The 15,619-nt window shown below is 53.0% G+C and overlaps 1 protein-coding gene across 1 annotated transcript in view; it reads right to left on the reverse strand.

Annotated features, from left to right (window-relative positions):
* Positions 1-15,619, reverse strand: part of scrib (scribble planar cell polarity protein) — a 542,315-nt gene that overhangs the window by 414,477 nt on the left and 112,219 nt on the right. The window contains exons 13-16 of the mRNA XM_068016616.1: positions 10,359-10,496; positions 10,047-10,244; positions 7,474-7,775; positions 7,373-7,379 (exon numbers count right to left, since the gene is read on the reverse strand). Coding sequence (XP_067872717.1) covers positions 7,373-7,379; positions 7,474-7,775; positions 10,047-10,244; positions 10,359-10,496 — 645 coding nt within the window. The remainder of the gene's footprint in view (positions 1-7,372; positions 7,380-7,473; positions 7,776-10,046; positions 10,245-10,358; positions 10,497-15,619) is intronic.

A 15,619-nucleotide genomic window follows, 5' to 3' on the forward strand; every position in this document is an offset into this window, starting at 1 on the left:
TGGAGGAGAGTGAGAGAGAGACAGGCGGAGAGAGAGAGAGAGACAGGCGGAGAGAGATAGAGAGAGACAGGCGGAGAGAGAGAGAGACAGGCGGAGAGAGAGAGAGAGAGACAGGCGGAGAGAGAGAGAGAGAGAGACAGGCGGAGAGAGAGAGAGAGGACAGGCGGAGAGAGAGAGAGAGAGACAGGCGGAGAGAGAGAGAGAGAGAGACAGGCGAGAGAGAGAGAGAGAGAGAGAGAGAGACAGGCGAGAGAGAGAGAGGAGAGAGAGAGAGACAGGCGGAGAGAGAGAGAGACAGGCGGAGAGAGAGAGAGACAGGCGGAGAGAGAGAGAGAGACAGGCGGAGAGAGAGAGAGAGACAGGCGAGAGAGAGAGAGAGAGACAGGCGGAGAGAGAGAGAGAGAGACAGGCGGAGAGAGAGAGAGAGACAGGCGGAGAGAGAGAGAGAGACAGGCGGAGAGAGAGAGAGACAGGCGGAGAGAGAGAGAGAGAGACAGGCGGAGAGAGAGAGAGAGAGACAGGCGGAGAGAGAGAGAGAGAGACAGGCGGAGAGAGAGAGAGAGAGACAGGCGGAGAGAGAGAGAGAGAGGCAGGCGGAGAGAGAGAGACAGGCGGAGAGAGAGAGAGACAGGCGGAGAGAGAGAGAGACAGGCGGAGAGAGAGAGAGACAGGCGGAGAGAGAGAGAGAGAGAGGCGGAGAGAGAGAGAGAGACAGGCGGAGAGAGAGAGAGAGAGACAGGCGGAGAGAGAGAGAGAGAGAGAGACAGGCGGAGAGAGAGAGACAGGCGGAGAGAGAGAGAGAGAGAGAGAGAGACAGGCGAGAGAGAGAGAGAGAGAGAGAGACAGGCGGAGAGAGAGAGAGAGACAGGCGGAGAGAGAGAGAGAGACAGGCGGAGAGAGAGAGAGAGAGAGACAGGCGGAGAGAGAGAGAGAGAGAGACAGGCGGAGAGAGAGAGAGAGAGAGACAGGCGGAGAGAGAGAGAGAGAGACAGGCGGAGAGAGAGAGAGAGACAGGCGGAGAGAGAGAGAGAGACAGGCGGAGAGAGAGAGAGAGACAGGCGGAGAGAGAGAGAGAGAGACAGGCCGGAGAGAGAGAGAGAGACAGGCGGAGAGAGAGAGAGAGACAGGCGGAGAGAGAGAGAGAGAGACAGGCGGAGAGAGAGAGAGAGAGACAGGCGGAGAGAGAGAGAGAGAGACAGGCGGAGAGAGAGACAGAGAGACAGACAGGCGGAGAGAGAGAGAGAGAGAGAGACAGGCGGAGGGAGAGAGAGAGACAGGCGGAGGGAGAGACAGAGACTGGCGGAGGGGAGAGAGAGAGACTGGCGGAGGAGAGAGAGAGAGACTGGCGGAGGGAGAGAGAGAGAGACTGGCGGAGGGAGAGAGAGAGAGACTGGCGGAGGGAGAGAGAGAGAGACTGGCGGAGGGAGAGAGAGAGAGACTGGCGGAGGGAGAGAGAGAGAGACTGGCGGAGGGAGAGAGAGAGAGACTGGCGGAGGGAGAGAGACAGAGACTGGCGGAGGGAGAGAGACAGAGACTGGCGGAGGGAGAGAGTGAGAGAGAGAGACTGGCGGAGGGAGAGAGTGAGAGAGAGAGACTGGCGGAGGGAGAGAGTGAGAGAGACTGGCGGAGGGAGAGAGAGAGAGAGACTGGCGGAGGGAGAGAGAGAGAGAGACTGGCGGAGGAAGAGAGAGAGAGAGAGACTGGCGGAGGGAGAGAGAGAGAGAGACTGGCGGAGGGAGAGAGAGAGAGAGACTGGCGGAGGGAGAGAGAGAGAGAGACTGCCGGAGGGAGAGAGAGAGAGACAGGCAGGCGGAGGGAGAGAGAGAGAGACAGGCAGGCGGAGGGAGAGAGAGAGAGACAGGCAGGCGAGGGAGAGAGAGAGAGACTGGCAGGCGGAGGGAGAGAGAGAGAGACTGGCAGGCGGAGGGAGAGAGAGAGAGACTGGCAGGCGGAGGGGGAGAGAGAGAGACTGGCGGAGGGGGAGAGAGAGAGACTGGCGGAGGGGGAGAGAGAGAGACTGGCGGAGGGGGAGAGAGAGAGACTGGCGGAGGGGGAGAGAGAGAGACTGGCGGAGGGGGAGAGAGGGAGACTGGCGGAGGGGGAGAGAGAGAGACTGGCGGAGGGGGAGAGAGAGAGACTGGCGGAGGGGGAGAGAGAGAGACTGGCGGAGGGGGAGAGAGAGAGACTGGCGGAGGGGGAGAGAGAGAGACTGGCGGAGAGAGGGAGAGAGAGAGACTGGCGGAGGGGGAGAGAGAGAGACTGGCGGAGGGGGAGAGAGAGAGACTGGCGGAGGGGGAGAGAGAGAGACTGGCGGAGGGGGAGAGAGAGAGACTGGCGGAGGGGGAGAGAGAGAGACTGGCGGAGGGGGAGAGAGAGAGACTGGCGGAGGGGGAGAGAGAGAGACTGGCGGAGGGGGAGAGAGAGAGACTGGCGGAGGGGGAGAGAGAGAGACTGGCGGAGGGAGAGAGAGAGAGACTGGCGGAGGGAGAGAGAGAGACTGGCGGAGGGAGAGAGAGAGAGACTGGCGGAGGGAGAGAGAGAGACTGGCGGAGGGAGAGAGAGAGAGACTGGCGGAGGGAGAGAGAGAGAGACTGGCGGAGGGAGAGAGAGAGAGACTGGCGGAGGGAGAGAGAGAGAGACTGGCAGTGGGAGAGAGAGAGAGACTGGCGGTGGGAGAGAGAGAGACTGGCGGTGGGAGAGAGAGAGACTGGCGGTGGGAGAGAGAGAGAGACTGGCGGAGGGAGAGAGAGAGAGAGAGACTGGCGGAGGGAGAGAGAGAGAGACTGGCGGAGGGAGAGAGAGAGAGACTGGCGGAGGGAGAGAGAGAGAGACTGGCGGAGGGAGAGAGAGAGAGACTGGCGGAGGGAGAGAGAGAGAGACTGGCGGAGGGAGAGAGAGAGAGACTGGCGGAGGGAGAGAGAGAGAGACTGGCGGAGGGAGAGAGAGAGAGACTGGCGGAGGGAGAGAGAGTGAGACTGGCGGAGGGAGAGAGAGTGAGACTGGCGGAGGGAGAGAGAGAGAGACTGGCGGAGGGAGAGAGAGAGAGACTGGCGGAGGGAGAGAGAGAGAGACTGGCGGAGGAGAGAGAGAGAGACTGGCGGAGGGAGAGAGAGAGAGACTGGCGGAGGGAGAGAGAGAGAGACTGGCGGAGGGAGAGAGAGAGAGACTGGCGAAGGGAGAGAGAGAGAGACTGACGGAGGAGGAGAGAGAGAGAGACTGGCGGAGGGAGAGAGAGAGAGACTGGCGGAGGGAGAGAGAGAGACTGGCGGAGGGAGAGAGAGAGAGGCGAAGAGAGAGAGAGAGAGAGAGAGACAGGCGGAGAGAGAGAGACAGACACGCGGAGAGAGAGAGAGAGAGAGACAGGCGGAGAGAGAGAGAGAGACAGGCGGAGAGAGAGAGACAGGCGGGGAGAGAGAGAGAGAGACACAGGCGGGGAGAGAGAGAGAGAGAGAGAGACAGGCGGAGAGAGAGAGAGAGAGAGACAGGCGGAGAGAGAGAGAGAGAGAGAGGCGAAGAGAGAGAGAGAGAGACACGCGGAGAGAGAGAGAGTGAGAGAGAGACAGGCGGAGAGAGAGAGAGAGACACGCGCAGAGAGAGAGAGACAGACAGGCGGAGAGAGAGAGAGACAGACAGGCGGAGAGAGAGAGAGACAGGCGCGAGAGAGACAGACAGACAGGCGGAGAGAGAGAGACAGGCGGCGAGAGAGAGAGAGAGAGAGAGACAGACAGACAGGCGGAGAGAGAGAGACAGGCGGAGAGAGAGAGACAGGCGGAGAGAGAGAGAGAGAGACAGGCGGAGAGAGAGAGAGAGACAGGCGGAGAGAGAGAGAGACAGGCAGAGAGAGAGAGAGACAGGCAGAGAGAGAGAGAGACAGGCAGAGAGAGAGAGAGAGACAGGCAGAGAGAGAGAGAGAGAGAGAGACAGAGAGACAGAGAGAGAGAGAGACAGAGACAGAGAGACAGAGAGACTGGCGGAGAGAGAGAGAGAGAGACTGGCGGAGGGAGAGAGAGAGAGACTGGCGGAGGGAGAGAGAGAGAGACTGGCGGAGGAGAGAGAGAGAGACTGGCGGAGGGAGAGAGAGAGAGACTGGCGGAGGGAGAGAGAGAGAGACTGGCGGAGGGAGAGAGAGAGAGACTGGCGGAGGGAGAGAGAGAGAGAGGCGAAGAGAGAGAGAGAGAGACAGGCGGAGAGAGAGAGAGACACACGGAGAGAGAGTGAGAGAGAGAGAGAGAGACAGGCGGGAGAGAGAGAGAGAGAGAGAGAGACAGGCGGGGAGAGAGAGAGAGAGAGACAGGCGGGGAGAGAGAGAGAGAGAGACAGGCGGAGAGAGAGAGAGAGACAGGCGGAGAGAGAGAGAGGCGAAGAGAGAGAGAGAGAGACACGCGGGGAGAGAGAGAGAGAGAGAGACAGGCGGAGAGAGAGAGAGAGACACGCGCAGAGAGAGAGAGACAGACAGGCGGAGAGAGAGAGAGAGAGAGACAGGCGGCGAGAGAGAGAGACAGACAGACAGGCGGAGAGAGAGAGACAGGCGGCGAGAGAGAGAGAGAGAGAACAGGACAGGCGGAGAGAGAGAGAGAGACAGGCGGAGAGAGAGAGAGAGAGACAGGCGGAGAGAGAGAGAGAGAGACAGGCGGAGAGAGAGAGAGAGAGACAGGCGGAGAGAGAGAGAGAGAGACACAGGCGGAGAGAGAGAGAGAGACAGGCGGAGAGAGAGAGAGAGACGGCAGAGAGAGAGAGAGAGACACAGACAGGCGGGGAGAGAGAGAGAGAGAGAGACAGAGAGAGAGAGAAAGAGCAGAGAGAGAGAGAGAGAGACAGAGAGACAGGCGGAGAGAGAGAGAGAGAGACAGGCGGAGAGAGAGAGAGAGAGACAGGCGGAGAGAGAGAGAGAGAGAGAGACAGGCGGGGAGAGAGAGAGAGACAGAGACAGAGAGAGACAGAGAGAGACAGAGAGAGAGACAGAGAGAGAGACAGAGACAGAGAGAGACAGAGACAGAGACAGAGACAGAGACAGAGACAGAGAGAGACAGAGAGAGACAGAGAGAGACAGAGAGAGACAGAGAGAGACAGAGAGAGACAGAGAGAGACAGAGACAGAGACAGAGACAGAGACAGAGAGAGAGAGAGAGAGAGAGAGAGAGGCGGAGAGAGAGAGAGGCGGAGAGAGAGAGAGGCGGAGAGAGAGAGAGGCGGAGAGAGAGAGAGGCGGAGAGAGAGAGAGGCGGAGAGAGAGAGAGGCGGAGAGAGAGAGAGGCGGAGAGAGAGAGAGAGGCGGAGAGAGAGAGAGAGGCGGAGAGAGAGAGAGAGGCGGAGAGAGAGAGAGAGGCGGGGAGAGAGAGAGAGAGGCGGAGAGAGAGAGAGAGGCGGAGAGAGAGAGAGAGGCGGAGAGAGAGAGAGACGGAGAGAGAGAGAGAGAGGGAGAGAGAGGCGGAGAGAGAGAGAGAGGCGGAGAGAGAGAGAGAGGCGGAGAGAGAGAGAGAGGCGGAGGAGAGAGAGAGAGAGAGAGCGGAGAGAGAGAGAGAGGCGGAGAGAGAGAGAGAGGCGGAGAGAGAGCGAGAGAGAGAGGCGGAGAGAGAGAGAGAGAGAGGCGGAGAGAGAGAGAGGCGGAGAGAGAGAGAGGCGGAGAGAGAGAGAGGCGGAGAGAGAGAGAGCGGAGAGAGAGAGAGGCGGAGAGAGAGAGAGGCGGAGAGAGAGAGAGGCGGAGAGAGGCGGAGAGAGAGGAGGCGGAGAGAGAGAGAGCGGAGAGAGAGAGAGGCGGAGAGAGAGAGAGGCGGAGAGAGAGGAGGCGAAGAGAGAGAGAGGCGGAGAGAGAGAGGCGGAGAGAGAGACAGGCGGAGAGAGAGACAGGCGGAGAGAGAGACAAGCGGAGAGAGAGACAGGCGGGGAGAGAGACAGGCGGGGAGAGAGACAGGCGGGGAGAGAGAGAGGCGGAGAGAGAGAGAGGGAGACAGGCGGAGAGAGAGAGAGGGAGACAGGCGGAGAGAGGGAGAGGGAGACAGGCGGAGAGAGGGAGACAGGCAGGGAGCGAGAGGGCGGACAGGGGGACAGTGAGAGAGAGGCGTACAGGCAAGGAGAGAGAGCGAGACGGATAGGCGGAGCGAGACGGACAAGGCGGAGCGAGACGGACAAGGCGGACAGCACAGCAGATACAGATATAAAGGAGAGCGTTGCACACACAATATGTGAGTGAGTCAAACTGACAGACAGAGATGCTCGCCAAACAGGGTTCCAGTATGGCAGGGAAGAACTTTGCAGAGGAGATGCAGGGGAGAGACAGAGACAAGTACGCAGAAATACTCATACGGAAGGGTGTATGGGTGAGCGAGAGAGGTCTGCATAAACAAGAGTAAAAGGCGGCAGCACTGTAGTGGAGAACAGCATAGAAAGATACAAGTGAGGAACAGAGCTCTGTAACTCCCTGGTTTGAAAGGAATCAGGTTGTTATTGACTACTGACTGACCTGCTAATCATGCAATCAATAGTGGAGACTCAGCAGTAACAATACACAACACATGCGGGAGATAGCAGCTAATACCAGTCTCTGGCCACTGATCTGGGAAAACTAACCTCGCTCAAGAATCTACAGCACATCATTTAGCACTACACCAGAGCGTGCACCAGGCACCTAACTGCAAGCAGAGATTCTGACAGGCACACGGGCACCAGCACAGAGTGAGATCAGTGGGCCACGGGGTCCGTATGGGCTTTGGGAATCACGGGCTCCACACGAGTACAAAGCACAGTAACCGGTATCTTGGACTCCACACAGGCACAGGGGCCATGGGCACAGCAGGGCATCAACATGGACTCCACACAGGCACAGTGCACAGTCACCCGTATCTTGGCTCCACACAGGAACAGGGATATACGGCGCAGTAGCAGTTTTGCTCTAGCCTGTTTTGGGGGATTGGCTGCATGGTGTAATCATTGACCACAGATTGATCCCTGTTCCATCTGCTCTGGGTATCAGGCTGACACAGTCAGGTGCTGATGGACGGGAGTCCCTGGTGTATTGCTCAGTGATATGACCATTCTCACATACAACAGGTCTCTTGTGGGCCACCCTGAATTCAAAGAACCAATCCGATATGCAGTACTAAATCTGCCACACATTCCAGAACATCAAAACACTAACCGACTTGCAAGAGGCATGCTACACATGGACAAGTACCACCCAGGACTGAACGCAGCATTAACCCTTTCACTGGCCACCTATGAACACTGGACAATCTGTGCATTTCACACTATGTTCGTTCCAATTGGTCAGCGGTATTCTCCAGTCAGCCAGGCTGCGACTGAGACACCTCCGAAGGTGAACTGTTAACTGCAACTACGCATCACGCAGTGAGAAGGTTAATGCAAGTCACTCCCACTCTGATGCTGTCAGTACTCAGCAAGGACTGTATAATGCTGGGCCAGCCCCACTCCCTCCCAGTGTCAGGGCTCCAGGATGGTGCTTGCATCCTACCTTAACGGAGGCTGGGAGAGCCTTTCGTCTCTAACCTCCTGATCATCCTCCAGCTGGCCAATGTCTCCGTCCTGGCAGTGACTGGACTCAGTGGCCTGGTCACCTTCCTCCTGCAGCTCAGTACTGGGCAGCCCCTGGAGCATGGCCAGCACCGCCTCAGGCTTGGGCAGCTTGTTAATCTTAAACTGCTTCTTATAGTGAGGCGTGTCCTTCCGGATCAGTCGCTGCTTCTCGGGGATGAAATCGCCCTCGCCAGCTCCTTCTTCCTCACCCCGTATAACAGTGTCTTCTGTGAACCGCACCATGGGCTGTGAATTATACATAACACCGGTTACAGGCATGGGCAGAAGTGGTGTCAAAAAAACAGGAAAACTTGCATTTTATAGCACGTTCCACAAACCCAAAACATCCCAAAGTGATTTTCAGTCAAGGAGAACTTTTTGAAAATATAGTCACTGTTGGAAATGCAGCAGCCAATTTGCACATAGCAAGATGTCAGCAACAGCAGTGTGACATTGACCAGATCATTTGCTTCTGTGATCTTCACTGAGGGATAAAGGGGCACAGCAGAAAACTCCACTGCTCTTCTTCAGATAGTGGGATCATCTACATCCACCTGAAAAGGTAGCCAGTAATTCAGTCTAGTCTGTTACAATCACCTGGTTCATGGTTTGTATTAATACTTTAGATGTCACTTTTAGTTTTGGGGAATTAAATGTGTAGCTGTAAGAATTTCAAACAGTTGCAGACTAAACAAGATTTAAAGTTCAAAAATGTCTCCATGAATGCTTACAGAGAAAGAGTTAGAGGTGTGACAGCCAAAAAACCACAGGTGGGCAGTTGGAACCAGTAAATCTAGAAGTTTGCTCTCATTGTTAGTTGTATTAATTATTCATGTGCGTATCAGGAATCAAACAGAAGATTTTGAGTTAGAAATAGTTCAAATTGCTATCTGGGACATCTCATATGTGCCTCTTGCTCTGGACTTAGATGTTGCCAGGGAGATGCCTTTTAGGGTCAGCTTTTTTTTTTGGGGGGGTGTTTGCTGCGACAGTTAGTTGGCTTTTGGAAAGCTGTTGGTTTTGAAAGCAGTTGGACTAAGGAGCAGAGGCACCATCGGGAACCAATGGGGTTTCTATTTGAGACAGGCCCGTGCTCAAGCTGGGAAGGCCAGAAATCAAAGTGAATTCCTAAGAGCTATGCTACACATTTGATTCGTCCAGAAGTGACGAAACCGCCAAGATCTTGTAACTCATAGGGAAAATTCTTGGGGTGGAAGTAACAGTCAAATGAGGCTGTTCGGTTCATCTTCATGTTTTGTCAAGAATTTAAGTTGAAAAAAATAAATATTTTCAAACTTCTTGTATTAAATTAGTAGTGCTCTGCTTTGTTTAACTCTCGTACAGTAAAGTTTTTGTTTAAAACATGAAATCTTGGGGCGTGATTCTTTCAGCAATAACCTGTAATTCGACATTCTCTTTTTAAAGGTTAATGGTCCAAAACGTGATTGTCTAATAGGAAACACTGCCCCTCCAACAGTGCAGTGCTCCCTCAGTACTGTCCCTCCAATCGTGCAGTGCTTCCTCAGTACTGCCCCTCCAACAGTGCAGCGCTCCCTCAGTACTGACCCGCTTTGACAGTGCGGGGCTCCCTCAGTACTTCGACGACAGTGCAGCACTCCCTCAGTACTGACCCGACGACAGTGCAGCACTCCCTCAGTACTGACCCTCCGACAGTGCAGCACTCCCTCAGTACTGACCCTCTGACAGTGCAGCACTCCCTCAGTACTGACCCTCCGATAGTGCAGCACTCCCCCAGTACTGACCCTCCGACAGTGCAGCACTCCCTCAGTACTGACCCTCCGACAGTGCAGCACTCCCCCAGTACTGACCCTCCGACAGTGCAGCACTCCCTCAGTACTGACTCTCCGACAGTGCAGCACTCCCTCAGTACTGACCCTCCGACAGTGCAGCGCTCCCTCAGTACTGACCCTCCGACAGTGCAGCACTCCCCCAGTACTGACCCGACGACAGTGCAGCACTCCCCCAGTACTGACCCTCCGACAGTGCAGCGCTCCCTCAGTACTGACTCTCCGACAGTGCAGCACTCCCTCAGTACTGACCCTCCGACAGTGCAGCACTCCCTCAGTACTGACTCTCCGACAGTGCAGCACTCCCTCAGTACTGACCCTCCGACAGTGCAGCACTCCCCCAGTACTGACCCTCCGACAGTGCAGCACTCCCTCAGTACTGACCCTCCGACAGTGCAGCACTCACCCAGTACTGACCCTCCGACAGTGCAGCACTCCCTCAGTACTGACCCTCTGACAGTGCAGCGCTCCCTCAGTACTGACCCTCCGACAGTGCAGCACTCCCTCAGTACTGACCCTCTGACAGTGCGGCACTCCCTCAGTACTGACCCTCTGACAGTGCAGCACTCCCTCAGTACTGACCCTCCGACAGTGCAGCACTCCTTCAGTACTGACCCTCCGACAGTGCAGCACTCCCTCAGTATTGAAGTTATAGAAGTAATATCACGATTAGTATGTTGACGACTGAGCATTGCGCTGAGATCTTCACCTCAAAGTATCCATCTTCATCCTCCTCTTCCTCTTGCTCCTCATTCCTTTCCACTATGTCACTGCTCTGCTCCAATGGGATCTCCTTCTCTGCCAGTGTGTCCATTACCAACTCAGGTTCTTCCTGCCCCATGGAGATCCCCCCATTGGACATGTGGGACTCCTGACTCTGGGTTGATAATGCGCTCAACCTCTTTTCCTGCAGAGAAAGGAAATCAAGTACACAATTTCTTAACAGCAAATCTCATGAAGTCTTGATGCACAGACAGACAGTCTGTTACCCCACAGACACACCACACCCGATTGTACTGACCCGTGGCTCTGGTGAGTCGGGCGAGGAGGGCTGGTCCTCAGCTTTCATGGTGAGTGCCTCTCCCCTGCGTTCTTCAATCGCCTGTTTCATCACCTTCAGCTCACTAGGATGTGGGGTCGCCCTGCGCTGTAACCGACCCTACAGAGCAGCAACACAAAGATCCAGGCAGGTTAGAGCAGCATCTTTTACAGGAAGCCCTCGTCTCACACTCGCACACTCTCAGAAACCACACAGAGCTGGATTAATGCATACAGCTGGACTGGCAAGATCAGTCAAACAGCCCTGCTCCTGCTGCCAGCCGGTCTTGGTTTCATGGTTCCATAAACAACCCAATCCTTCCAATCCAAGACAAGCAAGACAATCCAGCACCTCCAATCAGTCTGCACCCACTTACCAAGAACCAGGGATCCCTACAATCCCTGCCCTTGGACCAAGAATCCCAGTACTAGCTCCCTTTTTTTAAATATTTGATCTTGGTTGGGAGCGTTGCTGACTTGGCCAGCATTTATTGCCCATCCCTAACTGCACTTGAGGTGGTGATGGTGAGCTGCCTTCTTGAACCGCTGCAGTCCATTTGGGGTAGGTAGACCCACAGTGCTGTTCGGAAGGGAGTTCCAGGATTTTGAACCAGTGACAGTGAAGGAACAGCGATATAATTCCAAGTCAGGATGGTGTGTGACTTGGAGGGGAACTTGCAGGTGGTGGTGTTCCCATGCATCTACTGCCCTTGTCTTTCTAGGTGGTAGAGGTCAGGGTTTGGAAGATGGTGTCGAGGGAGGCTTGGTGCATTGCTGCAGTGCATCTTGTAGGTGGTACACACTGCTGCCACTGTGCGTCAGTGATGGAGGGAGTGCAGATCAAGCGGGCTGCTTTGTCCTGGGTGGTCTGGAGTTTGAGTGTTGTTGGAGCTGGACCCATCCAGGCAAGCAGACAGTAGTCCTTCACACTCCTTACCTGTGGACAGGCTTTGTGGAGTCAGGAATTCCCAACCTCTGACCGGCGCTTGTAGTCACAGTGATTACGTGGCTTGCCCAGTTAAGTTCTGGTCAATGATAACCCTCAGGATGTCGCTGGTGGGGCTTTCAATGATAGTAAGGCCACTGTACATCAAGGGGAGATGGTTAGATTCTCCCTTGTTGGAGACGGTCATTGCCTGGCACTTGTGAGCTGCGAATGTTACTTGCCACTTATCAGCCCAAGTCTGGATATTGTCCAGGTCTCGCCGCATGTGGGCATGGAATGCTTCAGTATCTGAGATCAAGAATGGTACTGAACACTGTGTAACCATCAGCGAACATCCCCACTTCTGACCTTATGTTTGGGAAGGGGGCGGTGGGAGGTAATTGATGAAGCAGCTGTAAACTTTTGAACCTAGAACACGACCCTGAGGAACTCCTACAGCGATGTCCTGAGACTGATGACTGACCTCCAACAACTACAACCATCTTCCTTTGTTCTAGGTATGACTCCAGCCAGCGGAGAGTTTTTCCCCGATTCCCGTTGTCATTGACAGCAGCGGAGCACACCTCCAACAGCAGAGTACACGATCGGAAAGAAAAATCGAGGTGCAACAATACAGGGAAGCAGGTAGGTGATTGGCTGGGTGAGATTGCAGAGCTACAAACAGCGCGAGAGGGGAGAGAGCAGCGAGGCACAGCCAGTCAGTAACTGTCTGGTGGGTATTTTCTTACTTTTTTTTCTGCTGAGTTTTATTTTTTTTTCTAACCTTTAAGTCTATCTACTAAAGAGAAGCTAAAATGACAGTAGTCGGTAGGTGGTTACCCGTTTGTTCATTCTATTTACAAGCTTTTTATTGTGTTTATTTAACTACCAATTTTTAGTGCAGTAAATAAACTCGAGGCATGGTCGAATGCACATCCTGTGTTATGTGGGAGCTCCAGAATGCTTCCCGTATGCTGAGGAACGATTTGTGTAGGAAGTGTCGTCAATTGCAGCAGCTTGAGTTCCGGGTTTTGGAACTTGAGCGGCAGCTGGCGACACTGCGGTGCATTCATGAGGATGAGAGCTACAGTGGATTGCATTTATAGATGTGGTCATTCCACAGATTAAGAGTATGCAGGGAGAGAGGGAATGGGTGACCACCAGGCAATCAAAAAGAAACAGGCAGGCAGTGCAGGAGACCCCTGAGAACATCTCACTCTCCAACAGGTATTCAGTTCTGAATACTGAGGTAAGTGATGCTTCACCTGGGGAGTGCAGACAGAGCCATGTCCATGGCACCACGGGTGGTCCAGCTACAGTGGGGAGTACAGGGAAGACTGGAAGAGCCATAGTGATAGGTGATTCAATAGTCAGGGGAACAGACAGACAGGTGTTCCTGTGGCCACAGACATGAATCCAGGAAGGTATGTTGCCTTGTTCTGATGAAAAGTCACTGACCTGAAACGTTAACTCTGCTTCTCTCTCCAGATGCTGCCAGACCTGCTGAGTATTTCCAGCAATTTTTGTTTTTATTTCAGATTTCCAGCATCTGCAGTATTTTGCTTTTATTTATGGTGTGGTGCCTCCCTGGTGACAGGGTCAAGAGCAGCAGAGCATCCTGAAGGGGGAGGGTGAACAGCCAGCAGTCATGGTCCACTTCAGAATCAATGACATAGGTAGAGAGAGGGATGTGGTGCTGCAGTCAGAATTTAGGGAGCTAGGTAAGAAATTAGCAACCGGGACCTCAAAAGTTGTCACCACCGGATTACTCCCAGTGCCACCCGCAAGTGAGTATAGAAATAGAAGGATAAGACAGATGAATGTATGGCTGGAAAGATGGCGCAGGAGGGAGGGCTTTAGATTCCTGGGACATTGGGACCAGCTCTGAGGGAGATGGGATCTGTACAGGCCGGACAGCTTGCACCTGAACAGAGCCGGGACTGAGTTCCTTACGGGACGTTCTGCAAGTGCTGTTGGGGAGGGTTTAAACTAGTTTGAGAGGGAGATGGGGACCTGAGGGTAGACTCAGCTGGGACAAAATCAGAAATGAAAATGGAAGGCAGAAAATTAATGGATAAGTCTGGAAGACAGAGGAAACAAAGGTTAGAAAATTTTAAAAAGAAAGAATTTGGCAGTGCTCAAGGGTATCTATTTCAATGCAAAGAGTATAGCAAATAAAGCAGATGAGCTGAGGACACAGATAGACACGTGGCAGTATGATATCATAGCTAGTACAGAAACATGGCTTAAGTAGGGACAGTAATGGCAGCTCAACATTCTTGGTTACAGATTTTTCAGATGCGACAGGGAGGGGGATAAGAAAGGAGGGAGAGTGGCAATTTTGGTCAAAGAAACTATTACAGCTGTGAGGAGGGATGATGTGTTGGAAGGTTCATCAAATGATGCCATATGGATTGAGCTAAGGAACAAAAAAGGGGCAATCACACTGATGGGACCGGACTGATGTCCTAGGGGGAGTATTTGCTCGAGTGGTTGGGGAGGGTTTAAACTAAAATGGCAGGAGGATGGGAACCTTTGCAAGGAGTCAGAGGAGGAGGGGAATCAAAGACAAGAACAAAAGACAGTCAGGGGAATAAGAAAAGTGATAGGCAGAGAAATCAAGGGCCAGAATCAAACAGGGCCACAGTGAAAAATAGTGGGAAGGGGACAAGTAATGTTAAAAAGACAAGCCTTTAGGCTTTGTGCCTTAACGCACGGAGCATTCGCAATAAAGTGGGCGAATTAATCGCACAAATAGATGTAAATGGGTATGATATAGTCGGGATTACGGAGACATGGCTGCAAGGTGACCAGGGATGGGAAATGACCATCCAGGAATATTCAGCATTTAGGAAGGACAGACAAAAAGCAAAAGGCGGTGGAGTTGCATTGCTAGTTAAAGAGAAAATTAACGCAATAGTGAGGAAGGATATTAGCTCTGACGATGTGGAATCTGTATGGGTAGAGCTGAGAAAGACTAAAGGGCAAAAATCATTAGTGGGGGTTGTATATAGACCCCCAAACTGTAGTGGTGATGTTGGGAATGGCATTAAACAGGAAATTAGAGATGCAAGCGATAAAGGAACATCTGTAATTATGGGTGAATTTAATCTGCATATAGATTGGGCAAATCAAATTAGTCACAATACCGTAGAGGAGGAATTCATGGAGTTTTCTGGACCAATACGTTGAGGAACCAACTAGAGAACAGGCCATCCTAGACCGGGTATGGTGTAATGAGAGAGGAATAATTGACAATCAAGTGGTGCGAGACCCCTTGGGGATGAGCGACCATAATATGATAGAATTCTTCATCAAGATGGAGAGTGATGTAGTTGATTCTGAGACAAGGGTCCTGAATCTTAGTAAAGGAAACTACGAAGGTATGAGGCGCGAGTTGGCCATGACGGATTGGGAAACGTTACTTAAAGGGATGACGGTGGATAGGCAATGGCAAACATTTAAAGAGCGCATGGATGAACTGCAACAATTATTTATCCCTGTCTGCCGCAAAAGTAAAACGGGAAAGGTAGCCAAGCCATGGCTGACAAGGGAAACTACAGATAGCATTAGATCCAAGGAAGAGGCATATAAATTTGCCAGGAAAAACAACAGACCTGAGGATTGGGAGCAGTTTAGAATTCAGCAAAGGAGGACCAAGGGATTGATAACGAAGGGGAAAATAGAGTACGAGAGCAAGCTAGCGGGGAACATAAAAACAGACTGTAAAAGTTTCTATAGGTATGTGAAGAGAAAAAGATTGTTGAAGACAAATGTAGGACCTTAACAGTCAGAAACAGGGGAATTTATTAAGGGGAACAAAGAAATGGCTGACCAACTAAATGCATACTTTGGCCCTGTCTTCACAAAGGAGGACACAAATATCATATCAGAAATGTTGGGGAACACAGGGCTTAGTGAGAGGGAGGAACTGAAGGAAGTCAGTATTAGTAGAGAAATGGTGTTGGGGAAATTGATGGGATTGAAGGCCGATAAATCCCCAGGGCCTGATGGTCTGCATCCCAGAGTACTTAAGGAAGTGGCCCTAGAAATAGTGGATGCATTGGTGGTCATCTTCCAAGATTCTAGAGACTCTGGAACAGTTCCTACAGATTGGAGGGTAGCTAATGTAACCCCACTGACAGACAGCCATAAAGGCGGTGCTAAAGTGTGGCGAGTCAAAGAGACCTAGCAGTTGGCAGGAAAAAAGACAGAGGCGCAAGGGAAGAGCCAACTGTGTAACAGCCCCAACAATCAAATTTTTCTGCAGCACCTGTGGAAGAGCCTGTCACTCTAAAATTCGTCTTTATAGCCACTCC

The sequence above is a fragment of the Heterodontus francisci genome, chromosome 2 (genome assembly GCF_036365525.1).
Source record: "Heterodontus francisci isolate sHetFra1 chromosome 2, sHetFra1.hap1, whole genome shotgun sequence".
Classification (NCBI taxonomy): domain Eukaryota; kingdom Metazoa; phylum Chordata; class Chondrichthyes; order Heterodontiformes; family Heterodontidae; genus Heterodontus; species Heterodontus francisci.